At 38.6% G+C, this 12,256-nt stretch overlaps 1 protein-coding gene and 2 long non-coding RNA genes across 4 annotated transcripts in view; all 3 read left to right on the top strand.

The window, feature by feature from the left end:
- Positions 1-12,256, top strand: part of LOC116173299 (low-density lipoprotein receptor-related protein 2) — a 254,373-nt gene that overhangs the window by 201,801 nt on the left and 40,316 nt on the right. For both annotated transcript variants that reach the window (XM_031490672.1, XM_031490671.1), the window contains exon 2: positions 3,255-3,383. In XM_031490672.1, the coding sequence (XP_031346532.1) occupies positions 3,255-3,383 (129 nt within the window). The remainder of the gene's footprint in view (positions 1-3,254; positions 3,384-12,256) is intronic.
- LOC116173303 lies at positions 7,896-8,264 on the top strand. Its single transcript, XR_004145906.1, has 2 exons — positions 7,896-8,122; positions 8,172-8,264. It is a non-coding gene; the product is annotated as an uncharacterized LOC116173303 (long non-coding RNA).
- Positions 8,443-8,814, top strand: LOC116173302. The gene is made up of 2 exons (XR_004145905.1): positions 8,443-8,663; positions 8,716-8,814. It is a non-coding gene; the product is annotated as an uncharacterized LOC116173302 (long non-coding RNA).

Below are 12,256 nucleotides of genomic sequence, written 5' to 3'. Positions count from 1 at the left end.
AAAAGTATGGAAAAGTTGGTTATTTTAGTCCGCGAGACAATCAGTTAACCTGTTCATTAGGCTATGGTGTGTTAAAAAGTTCGCTTTGACCCACGAGCGAAGTTAAGTCAACCGCCAGTAATTTATCGCATGGTGGATTTATTTGTATTATTCGAACTTGCGTCGAGCCGCCAGTGCAGTTAAGTCGATCACCTGTAATTTATTACTGGGTGTTTTATATATTGGTGTGGCAACTCTAATAATCAAGAGTGTATATTAGCGGTGGAAAAAATTGCGGACGCTTTACCAAAGCGAAGTTTGTGTTCATGAAAAAAGCGCGTGAAATTGTGAAACTATTGCTTTAGATACGAGCAATGGTGGAAATTTTAAGCCATAAAGAATTAACATTATGTAACCTTAAATAAAAAATTATCAAATAGCGAATTTGTTGCGAATACGGACCGCAGCATAAATTTAAACGCGTGGAAATAAAACATCGTCATATTTCGACTGGCCATGGTTCTCTAGAGGTTAGTATAATTCACTCGACCAACATGGCCTACATTTATGGAAAATAGATACGGTATTTTCCTTGTGAGTTAACTATTTTATGCCGAACTCGCCTTCAGTTCGCTCGACATTGGTAAACACAAAACACGCTGCTTCTGTAGAGGTTGATCACCCTCGAAAATTGCCGAGCGAGCCGAAGGCGAGTTCGAAACAGCCCACGATCAGCATAGCCTACTCTTATGGAAAATTGATACGGAATTTTCGTAATTCATTTTGAACGAGCTATTTTATGCAATGCTCGGTATTGGTATACAAAACACCCTGTCCTTGCCACACGAACGGCATTGGTATACAAACCACCCTGTTGTAATGGTCCTAGGGGTCTATCAAGTCGACACTGAAAACGTTACTTACCCTATACTTACCGTTGGCAACTCTGGGAAAAAACTACGAGCAGAGCCACCTTTCAAGTCGAAACGTGGCACTTTTGAATTTGGATGGCAGTCGGCTCGATGTGGGTGGCACGAATGAACTTCTACGTTGTGTAATCGGTTCTTTTATGTGTTGGGACGTGAGAGATAATCGGGAAGGGAATTAAATAAAAGGCAGAACTTTTGTGCGTAAGAAATGACAAGAACAAATAAACATATTACGCACACAACAAGACCATACCAGGGAAACCTTCTACGGGACAAAAACCCCGGCATAGGCCACACAAATACATGAAATAAATCACCTGCAAGAGAAAATACACATACATAAAACATCTCAAATTGTATGATAAAAATCAGATAATCAAATCAAATGCAATTAAACAAGTTCATAAAAACAAAATATACAAGACATCATAAATGCAGTGGAAAACCTGATAAATCAATTCAGTACAAAAACACATCAAAATACATGCCTGTACGATCAATTGAGCTAACACAACTCTTAAAATAATAAATTGCATGTACCGGGTGACCCAATAAGACTGTTCTTCGGCCATACCTCGGGAACCGTTCGTCGTATGACTTAGGGGTAAAAAAAATTATTAGGTAAATCGGTTATGAAAAATCGCTGGAAAATATTTTCAAGTTCTAAAAATGACCCCCAGAGGGCGTAACTGCCATCTTAAATTTTAAAATTGCATTTTCTTTAAATTTCGCATAATAAACTAAACATTCTTTTTTCACATTTTTAAAGAGAACCATTTTCGTAAGAACAAAAAGTCAGTTATTTCAAAAACAAAGATGGCGTGGGGCGTTCAATCGTTTTTGCAATAACCTGCTTTAACTTCTTAACCGTTTGGCCGATTTTAACAAATTTGGTATTATGCCGAACTCGCCTTCGGCTCACTCGGCATTCAAAAGGCCCTATCCTGGTAACCCAGCCGAAAGTTGATCAACATGATCTACTTTTTTGAAGAAAAATACGGAATTTTCCTAATTGCTTTTGAGCAAGCTATTTAATGCTGAATTCACCCTCAGTGCGCTCAGGTACACAAATCACCCTGTCCTTCTAACCTCGCTGAAAGAACTCTCGGTCACTATGATCTGCCGTCGCATCATCTAATTTTTGAGAGGCCATGCTTCAACTTCAAATCAAAGGAGCCATTCATTTTACGAGGCCTAGGATGTTCTTTTGAATCATTTGGATCAACATAATGGATCAGTGATTACTTCGAGCAAGGAAAATCAACTCGCTGTATAATAAGATAACCAGGCGAGTTCCGCACAACGTTTTTAAATTGATTTCAGAATCTAATGAGATCTCAAACCCTCAGACAGAGCGAAATTTGCGTGTTTTGCTGAATTTTTCGTCATAGTTCTTGGTCAGGTTGCAATAAAGAATCACAAACAATAAAGGTTTACTGCGTTTCCTCTTCCGAAGAAATACATTTTTAGATTCAGAAAATTAAATTTGGAAAACAAAACTAACTTAGCTAGGTATTATCTATAATATCCTGAAGCCCTGAACAGTGAAATGGTAAAAGTTGTGTCATATTTCAGCTTAATTGATATGGAAATAAGAACTCGTAGTTCGATGATGGATGGGGGTTTCTGAAAGGAATCTGAAATTATAATGGAGACATATTAGAAGAATAGTATATTTCCTTTCTGATTTTCTCCATTAAAGATTTAATGTAGCGTTAAGGATTTGTGCCCATCGCTGAGTTAAGGGATATATTGTTATGTGCAAATAATACATTCTCTCCCCTTACGATCTTTTGTGATCTGGCCTATTCTTTCAATGAAATTTATTAAAGACAAGGGTTTTATATAAAGATACTTAAACGCTTTATCCCGTAAATCCTCAAAAGGTATTCTCAGAAGCCATCGAATCGCGAGCTCTTTATAAAATTGGATTTGAGATCTTTCTCTTCTATATAGAACTTTTTTATAATTACGCAATGGCTATTTTTAGAGAATGTGTTCGTTCACCGTTATATTTACAAACGCAAACTTGAACGTTGCGCGACATTGACACAGATCGGGGATTTTCAACCTTTCGAAAACGTGACCTACATCAAAATCGTTTGTCGCCACTTTACGCTTACGCCAATTTCGCATTAGAAAAAAAGGGGAGAATTTACATAATGCCTCCCTTAAATACCTCGGCCGCGGGCGGCTCCAACAAAGAGCCGACGACGAAAATGAAACCATAAAAAAATTATTAAGGGAACGATCTCGAATTAAGGGCGCTCGTTACGAGCACTTAGCACTTTACAAACAAACGCTTCCTCTTTGTCAACATCGCTAATTAGGCCTTTAATGTTCCAGGAGATCCAGTCGGAGCGGTTTGTCCGCAAGGAATGTTTCGATGCCCGGAGGGAAAATGCATCCCATCGCTGTGGGTCTGCAATTACTTGAAAAACTGCGAGAATGGAGAGGACGAATTCCAATCTTGTCGTAAGTATCCCCTGCAGTCATTTTAAAATTTTGTTTTCACCACTTAATTAAAAAAAAGAAATAAAACGACACTGTATCTAACGCCAGTGGTGGCTTAGAATGGACGAACAAAGGGTGGCTCATTGAAAAATGCTTCTCCACGTCAATTTCAATTTTCCTCTCCAAATTCAGGGGAGGAAGAACGAGCTTCCTATGTGTTAACTTAGTCCACCATTGGTGTGTGATACAATTGACATCGGTCAAACATTGAGCTCTGATTCATTTTCAAAGCGCCACCTCTGAAAACCGTACCTTCATTAATATTCCATAAACGCCTGTAACTGGAGTTTAGGTACCATACTTTACCTTAGTTATACAGCCATTAAAACGACCCTTTCTGTCTTAATCCCCACTTTTTTCAATTTTGCAACCACATCTTTAAAATGGCGACCAATCGGTTTTAGCGGCCATCTTTATTCGTTATCTTTATCCTACGTTTAAAAAATCAATTGCCAGAAGCATCGGCCGTTAAAAACCTTGGGTATTCAGTTCTCATTCTCATGCTGTGTCACGAAACGGAATCAACTCATCAAAAACAGGCATTAATTCTGTCTTATCTCCCGCCAGACTGGCGCGGTCAACTGTCTCACGCATTTAATCGGCCACCAAACTTGTTGAGATATCATTGACACGAAAACAATAGAGCAACAAACCCCTAAGGCCCTAACACCGCGCAACCCTTAAACAATTCAACTTTAAGCCTTTAATCTTGGGAATCCTCCCTTAAAGCCGTACCAAAATATAATAAAAATCGCGCCTACACCCCTGCGTACTAGGTAGTGGGTTCCCGTTGCATGGGATACACTGTTCTTAATTTTCTTGAATACATAGCAAAAAGAGGTGTAACGGGAGATCTGCCTTGCAGTTTGATTTATTCAAGTTTGTTTCATCGGATCTAAAGAATTTTATTTCAAATAGACACAGAAATGGAAAAAATTATTGAACTGTCATTCTAATTTTTGTTTTTTTTTGTAAAGTTACTAATTGTTTAATTAATTTAATGCTATTTCTTGTCTAAAACGCATAAATAATCTGGCCAGGTGTTTGTTAAAAAAGAGGTTTATATCGAAAAACCTGATTGGTTCTGTGATAAAAATACCATGTTCGAGATAAGCAACTCATGTGTTTATCAATACCGGGCGACGGAGCAGTGTTTCGTGTATCGCCGGGAATCTACGATATGTAATTGATGAATGGAGGTGATCTCTCGTTTAAATATGAAAATATACAAGGCTGTTTTTCGGGTCGATTGTGAAAGCGTATGTCACTGTTAAAAAAAGGCACTGTTACCCATAAAATTTTGTCATTGTATTAGTTTTTTTTTCTTAAAATGTGTTAGAATAAATTCTTGTAATTTTTATTAATCAATTATGTGTCAATTTGAATCCCAAGAGATTCAGGTAAAGGTTTAAATTTGCTGTCTGATTTTTTTTTAATTTCTTTTAATCGAAATGTCAATTTCATATCAAAATTTGAGTAGTGATTTTATTGGAATTTACGGAATTTGATTGAGGGCTTCGGTTCTTTCAAATCTATGAAAGTTGTAAGTCAATGTTAGGATTTTTTGTTTTTGTCAGAACCCAGTTGTGCCCTGAGAAAAATAGAACTAAGGTTGTAATTTGACCTAGCTGCTTGTGCCTGTTTGGGTGGTATTTTTGAACGTATCCTATTACACACAGCAATTGTAGTGTCGGGTCAAGTTATTAACGATAAGCGTTCGCATCTAGAGCGCATAGATAGTTCGAGGCAAAAATGCAGTGTAAACAAAGCATGCTGGTGTACTATTGGTTTAAAGGGGACGCCGGTCGCAGACATTCCGTTGGTTCCGTTTTGGCTTAATATAAATATCGAAGCGCAAAGAAAAAAAACAGAAATACCGATTGTGAAAGCGTAAAGTAAGTCTGGGCCTATTGAAAATAACTCAAATCTATTGACCCAGTGGGCCACATCGAGGTGCTCTGCCGTTTTTTAAGATCCGCTTTAGGGGTTTATTAAAATGTGAACATAATTAAATCAAAGTTAATGTAATATTAAAGTCAGGTTATAGAGGTAAAAGCTGATCACCTAGGGACATTTTATCTTAATTTCTCAATTGAATTTATAAGATTCCTCGAAAATATTATTTGCGTTTACCTTCAGGATACCTTACGATAAGGGGGTGAGAATTTTGGCGTGTGTAGCTCACAAAATAAGTTTCAGCTAATTTATTACTCACTACATACTTTATTGAGTTTTGATTATCGACCAGGTTGAGGATTTACTTCCTATAAGAAGAGAGAGAGAGACAGAGAGTGGTTGGAATCCAATTTCCTGAATCATTTTTTCGTGAGGTTCACCGTTCGACGGCGGGTTAAGGGTTGCTCGCGACGTGGCGGGGGACGTGGGAGAAAGGAGAAGGCGCGAAGGACGTTTCGAAGACACTTTTCCACGATTATCTCAAACGATAAGGGTAATCATCTCAAGCGCTCCTGGGGACAGGGTTTTTGGAAAACTTTTCAAGACTCTTTCGGAGGTAGCGATGAGGTTGAACACTTTTGAAGCCCCCCCCCCCCCCCAGATTGAGGTAAAACTCGCGCAACGATTAGTAAAAGCAAAATTGTCCGTATATTGAAGTTAGCGGTACGTGGTCGCGCATTAGAGATATTTGATGGGTTGGCGTTTTAGCAGAATGTGGGAAAAGATCCGTGGTAGTAGAAGGGGTAGCTGCCACAAGGCCCGACATAAATATGTCTTCTCCCATTTCGGGTCCGGTCCAGTCGAAATTTTCGAATTTTGTAGGAGCGCCAAGTGAAATTTTGAGTTCGTCATTGCGTTCTTTCCGATTTCATACTATAGATTGGGGTTTCGAAAATATCACCGTGGCTTTATGTAAAAATGCAAATTCACTTAAATAAAATGCAAAACTAACCAAATTTCTTCGTATGGATCCACTTATAATAATTAAATGCAATACAGATCTGTTCCATCCAATTAATTTAAATTAATTAAATTAAACCGACCAATGCTTCATAGAGTTCAAAAATTGAAGTACAGTAACTTCCATATATCGCTTGAACCGGTGTTTTTCTTTACATTTTCAATGGCACGGCTCCCTCCAAGAAAAATTAAAAACTGGATCGCTTTTGGGGTGATACAGTTGAATGTTTGCGATTCGCCCTGGGACAATCGCCTCTCATTGTACTAATGGAAAATTTCTGGACAATGAACTTTTACTTATCTTGACTGCATTCAAACCGCGCCAAAATTGTCGACAACGTAAATCGAGTTGTTGTTTGTGCACAAGAATAAAAAAGCCAAAATCCAAACTACACCGAACTCGCTAATTTCTTCGCTTGATATTTGAACTTTTTCGTAAGCGTAATGCCATCGAAATTATAATTCTTATTCTAGTTGTTTCTGTTTCAATTCACAATTTCTTCAACATGAGGTCACTGAACGTTCGGTGAATTTCCCTTTCTAGACTAACGTTTCGTTTCAATTCCGACTGGTCGTTCGCACAATTTTGTACACGAGGGCCCTACTCCAACTCAGACCCACAGACTCTTTACAACATTGGCGCGGACACCTTTTGAAACTCTCTTGAAACCGCTAGATAAAATATAGGTGATCGCAAGTTAAACTCGCATACTATTGCAATCGAAGTTAGGCGCCCCCTCCATCTCCAAGGTTCATCCTTGGAACAAACGCAAATGTTTCTCAACGCGCAAGCGCAAAGACACACCACAATTCAAATTCTCCAATCCAAAAAATTTATTGTTATTTAGGTTGGTGCTGAGTCGAATATATAAAACGGGTTGAACGCAAATATCACCACCGAAGCTAGCTCACGCATTTTTAGCTGCACGTCGCCTTCATCGAACCTACTCGCACTCTTCTTGCTTATCGGTACATGTGTCACTTTTACACTTGAAATTCGAAAAATTTAAATTTTGCTCATTACCGTTACCGTCGCAAATTGCAGCGACACGACGTTGCGGTAGGGAGTGACAACAGTAAACTATCATACTTGGTTGAAACTTTATTGATGGTTTTACGTGCTTTATTATTGTTATTCTTATGGATAAATTGATAACATTAAGGTATTTAGTAATATCACATATCTTAGATGTTAAATAACCTTAAAGTAATACAATTAATTTGCTCCTTAATTTTTCGTCATTCTACACCGGGCCGTGTAGATGGCGCTGTTTTTCGTGTCGCAAAATGCAAACAGTAGCGAATTTCCTGTATTAATATATAATTATATTGGTATTTGTCTATAGTCAACAAAAATAGTAGATTACATACCGAGCAGGGAAGTGGTTGATTACGCCGAGGGCTTATGGTAGTGGTGAGGTATAAGCGCGAGGCGTAGGTAATCAACTACTTCCCAGGTCGGTATGTAATCGAGAATCTACTACTAATTCCTAATTTATTGAATGCACCCAATTTCTACCCTGCAATAATTTATCGTTAGCAACCTCAGGAAAAAAAACGAATGACAGTAAACAAATTGAAGTTTTGGTTAAAACGCGTTCAAAAATTTCACCGATCAAAATTCTTTGCCAAATCTACAACAGGAAAAAATGCCTTGCCCACCGTGCTGTTCTCCCTGCTACCCATGCTGCTACCCCGCCCTTGCGCCCTGTTACCCGGTATCTTGCTCGCCGTGCGTGTGCGCTCCCTACTGCATGCCGTGTGCACCACCCTGCCCTCCCAAGGTACAAATATTGGTTTCAATTACCTTTTCTAACTGTTGGTTTTTTGCAGTGCTAGCATGGCTACGATTGGGTGCCATTAAAAGCCGAGGCAATTTTGAAATGTAATTTATATAAATGAAGAAATATATGAGCGTTTAGTTATTTGTTGTGTTCTTTATCTAATGACTGTAATCAGTACCTAGGTCCCCATTCTAGGACTGAAATTAAGTTTTGGAGATGATTTCATAACAATTAAGGATTGTTGTTTCCCCGAGTACGCTATTTTTGGTGTCAGATGATCTGATTAACTGAAAATTTAAATCTCATTTGTTTCTGTTGTAATATGTTCTTATAGCAACCATAAACAAACAAATAAAAATTTTGGCAACACACAAATTTTGCTCCTTAAATTTCCAACCCAAGAAGAAATATGCCTTGCTCACCTTGCTGTGCACCCTGCTACCCATGTTTCTACCCAGTTTGCGCGCCATGTTATCCAGTTTATTGCGCTCCGGTTGTGTGCGCACCTTGCTGCCCCCCTTGTGGACCATGCCCTCCTAAGGTAGTACAAGTGCTATTTTTTAAATTCCTCCTTAACCTTTGAATTTTTGTAGTGCTAGCAATGTTACACAATGGAAGCTCCAATAGCTACAGTTAGCGAGTATAAGGCAATGTAAAAAGTTAAATTAATAAATATTATTTGCAACTATAAATTTACTAAGTAATTATGTTAGGTGTGGGCTAACACCAAGAGTGTTCCTGGTTCGAAAACTGGTTTGCCCCAAAAGATTGACAATCGATAATTCAATTCGTGTTGCCCCTCCTTGCCCTCCAGGCAACGTGCACAAATTCATTGAGTGAAAGCAATGGATGACTTTCAATTTCGTTCAACACGCCAAAGTGTTACAGGAAGATTTTCCCACGAGTGAAATTTGAAAATTCGGCGTATCTATAAATATTGCAATAATCGAAAATGATTGATTGTAAGTAGTTAATGATTCCCACGACCTACATATTTAAGTGCGTTACTACCAATACGCGCTTGAAACCTTCAATGGTGAAAAGAAGGCTCTTACGAACATAAATGATGAAGAAGAGCAATCGATGTCGATCTTTAGTTTTTTAATAAGTGGTTTTAAAATCATTGTTACACATGAAAGTGTCTATTTCCGGTAGTGAAGCTGTATCAGTGGCTACACCTTGAAAAATCGTGCGATGACTGAATGTTGTACTTGGTTTGAGGTCAACATTTTTCTACTGTCGACACTGTCTGCATAAAGTCGTTATTTGTTAGGGAAACTGTCGAACGCACGGGAATGGCAAAACTATGGAGAAATCCCATATTGAGATTGAGATAAAACGAAGAAGACTTTCAATAGGTAAAAGGATAATGCAAAATAAACATGAGTTGTAAAACGTATCGTTCGATTCAAAAAGATTTCCTATAAATTTAGTGGGGATGCGCCATCTTAGAATTTTCATAAACATTTTCGAGCCCCGAGTACCTAAAACTTTGAACGCAAATCATGTGCCCCACTCGCTCGTGATGATATTCAAGGAGCTGTGGATGTGATAAAAAATGCCTCCAGCCATCTAGATTAAAATCACCGGGCATCCCATCTCGTGTTACATCAGCTACAAGTGGAACCCGGTCCAATTCTGTGCTGGAGAATCTCCCCAACGCGATTAGTCACAAATCCTTTGTATCGGATCGTCTCCGACCTGAGCAAACTAAATATCTACTGTCCACGAATCGAGAAAGAAATGCGTAGAGTGTAATTTCGACTCAATTTGCTTCTTAATCGTAATGGCCCAACGACTCCCCATTACGGCTCCTTGAATCTCCAAGCGTGGTATTGTCAATGAGTTTGCAGGAGCAACCCTCGTTTTAGCCCTGAGCCATCGTACATGAACAGACCTTCCGACACGTAAGAATCCAACAGCACCAAATTCTTGTTCGATGGCGTTTGTGAACACGTGTGGCTGTGTGTCATCAGCTTCCGGAAGAAGGGGACGATCACGGTAAAGAAAATTTCGCAATTCTTTTTAAGTCCTCTAGCCACAGCATCCACTTCACTCTGATGCCCTGCGGCATAGGTTCATCCAACTCCGTTCCGCCACACCACCTGAACCAGCTTTTTAGCGCATTTCCACAAAAAAAAAATGCGCTATTGTGGCCACTTTGTCCGTCCGTCCGTCCGTCCGGCTGTCCGTCGGTCCGTCCGTCCGTCCGCTCGTTTTGCGACGCTACTAGTTCTTTATCTTAAGAGCTATTGTTCTACTTTTTTCGCTATTTGGTTCGTTATGGTTTCGAGTCTTGTACCAAGGAAGGAATTTTTTCTGTACCGCTTACAAAAAAAGTTATTGTAAAAAAAACAAAAAAACCGTTTTTTACATGTTCCATAATTTTACACTTTTGCCGTTTATTAACGATCCTAGAGATCGTTTATAATTTTGCATTACTATCTGTCGTCTGCCTGTTGGTCTGTCCGTCTGTTCCTTTGTCTGTCTGTCTATCTATCTGTCCGTGTGAACGATAACTTTGTTTAGAAATGTCCGATCGCTTTTACATCTCCGTTAGTAATGAACTGAATTGCATGAAATTCAATATGGGCATAGCTTTAGCCATATAATACGCAATGCCAAACGTTGAATCTAATCGATTCAAAATTCACAGTGCCGTTTTCGCATCTCGACCATTTATAAACCGAATTGCAAACTTTTGGAACAAAGGAAAATCTAACATTAGTTTCAAAATTTAGTTGTGCGCATGCGCAGTGCCAATTTTCTTATTTAGAAAAGCATTGAAATGAAATTCTTCTCATAAACTGAAATTGAAGTAGCACGTCAAAAATGGATTGCCCATGTACAACGCTATCTTTCATATTTGTGGCCGGATTTTTACGATTTTAATAGAAGTTGCATCTTACAAATGGGAAATGAATACAAGTGGAAATGCGCTTTATGTAAATCGTTTACGATTACTTTTTAACTTGTTTTCCTTTGAGCACGAACTGCCCCACAAACCCATGAGTGTCGAACACTGACATGACGACACTCAACAGTTCCCTCTTGGCAGGGATCCGAACCCAAATGAAATATCGGTTCCGGTTCTGTTTATATTTAAGCGAAAATATTTATAACGGTTCGGGTCCGTTTTCGGTTCTTAAAAAAATAACGAGTCGGTTCTGCGCATTTTTTTCTGTCCATAACGGATTTTAATTTGTTAATTAGATGTGAAGAAGAAGTAGAAAATCATCAATACTAACACGTGACATATCGTCAGTGTAGCTAATTTACAACGACAAGGGGAATAAAAGAGGAAGAGGGAAATATGTATTTAAACATAATTTATTAATAAAAAACAGAAAAAATACACAAAAACTTATGTAAAAAATTGTGTATAGAGCATTGTTTTTTACTTTTATTTTCTAAAACCTCGCCCCTCCTTTTATTATTTACATTTACAGTAGTGGACAAATTACCGCCACCTTATTAAAAATGTATAATCCACCGATGGCCGACGCCGTGTTTGCCGGCGCGTCCTGCAACCCCATAACCTGTTGGGAACCGTAAAAAACCGAAAAGAACCGAAAACAAGTATAAATTGTGCACAACTCTTGTACAGATAAAGCGCATTTTTTTAACCGAAATAGCTTTTGTTTTGACATGACCAATGGATATATTTCTTGCAGACGTCTCAATCGCCCTTTGTGAGTACCCTCTTCCGACAATCCGTTCTTGAGGTATAAGGGAATATACCCGATCACGATAAGAGGTCGAGGAGACGGCTGTGGTTGGTAAAAATTAATTCCTTTCGTTGAGACCTTTCATTAGAGTACGATGAAGGATAAAACTAGTTTTACTCCCCCCCCCCTCCCTTCCCCCCGTACTTTGATAAGAGGACAGAAAGAAGGGCAGTAGTTGGTAGAAAACGGTTCCTTTCGCTGAGACCTTTAATTAGAATACAATGAGAGATAACATTAATTCTTAAAAAATGCGATAAAAAATTATGTATAGAGAATTTATTTTCTAAAACCTCACCCCTCCTTTTATTATTTACATTTACAGTAGTGGCTAAATTACCGCCACCGCCACCCGTAAGTCCTGCCTTCAATTTCGACACCTTATTAAAAATGTATAATCCACCGATGG

This window comes from Photinus pyralis, unplaced genomic scaffold, assembly GCF_008802855.1.
Source record: "Photinus pyralis isolate 1611_PpyrPB1 unplaced genomic scaffold, Ppyr1.3 Ppyr1.4_LG6, whole genome shotgun sequence".
NCBI lineage: Eukaryota > Metazoa > Arthropoda > Insecta > Coleoptera > Lampyridae > Photinus > Photinus pyralis.
This window is presented reverse-complemented; position numbering and strand designations above follow the sequence as displayed.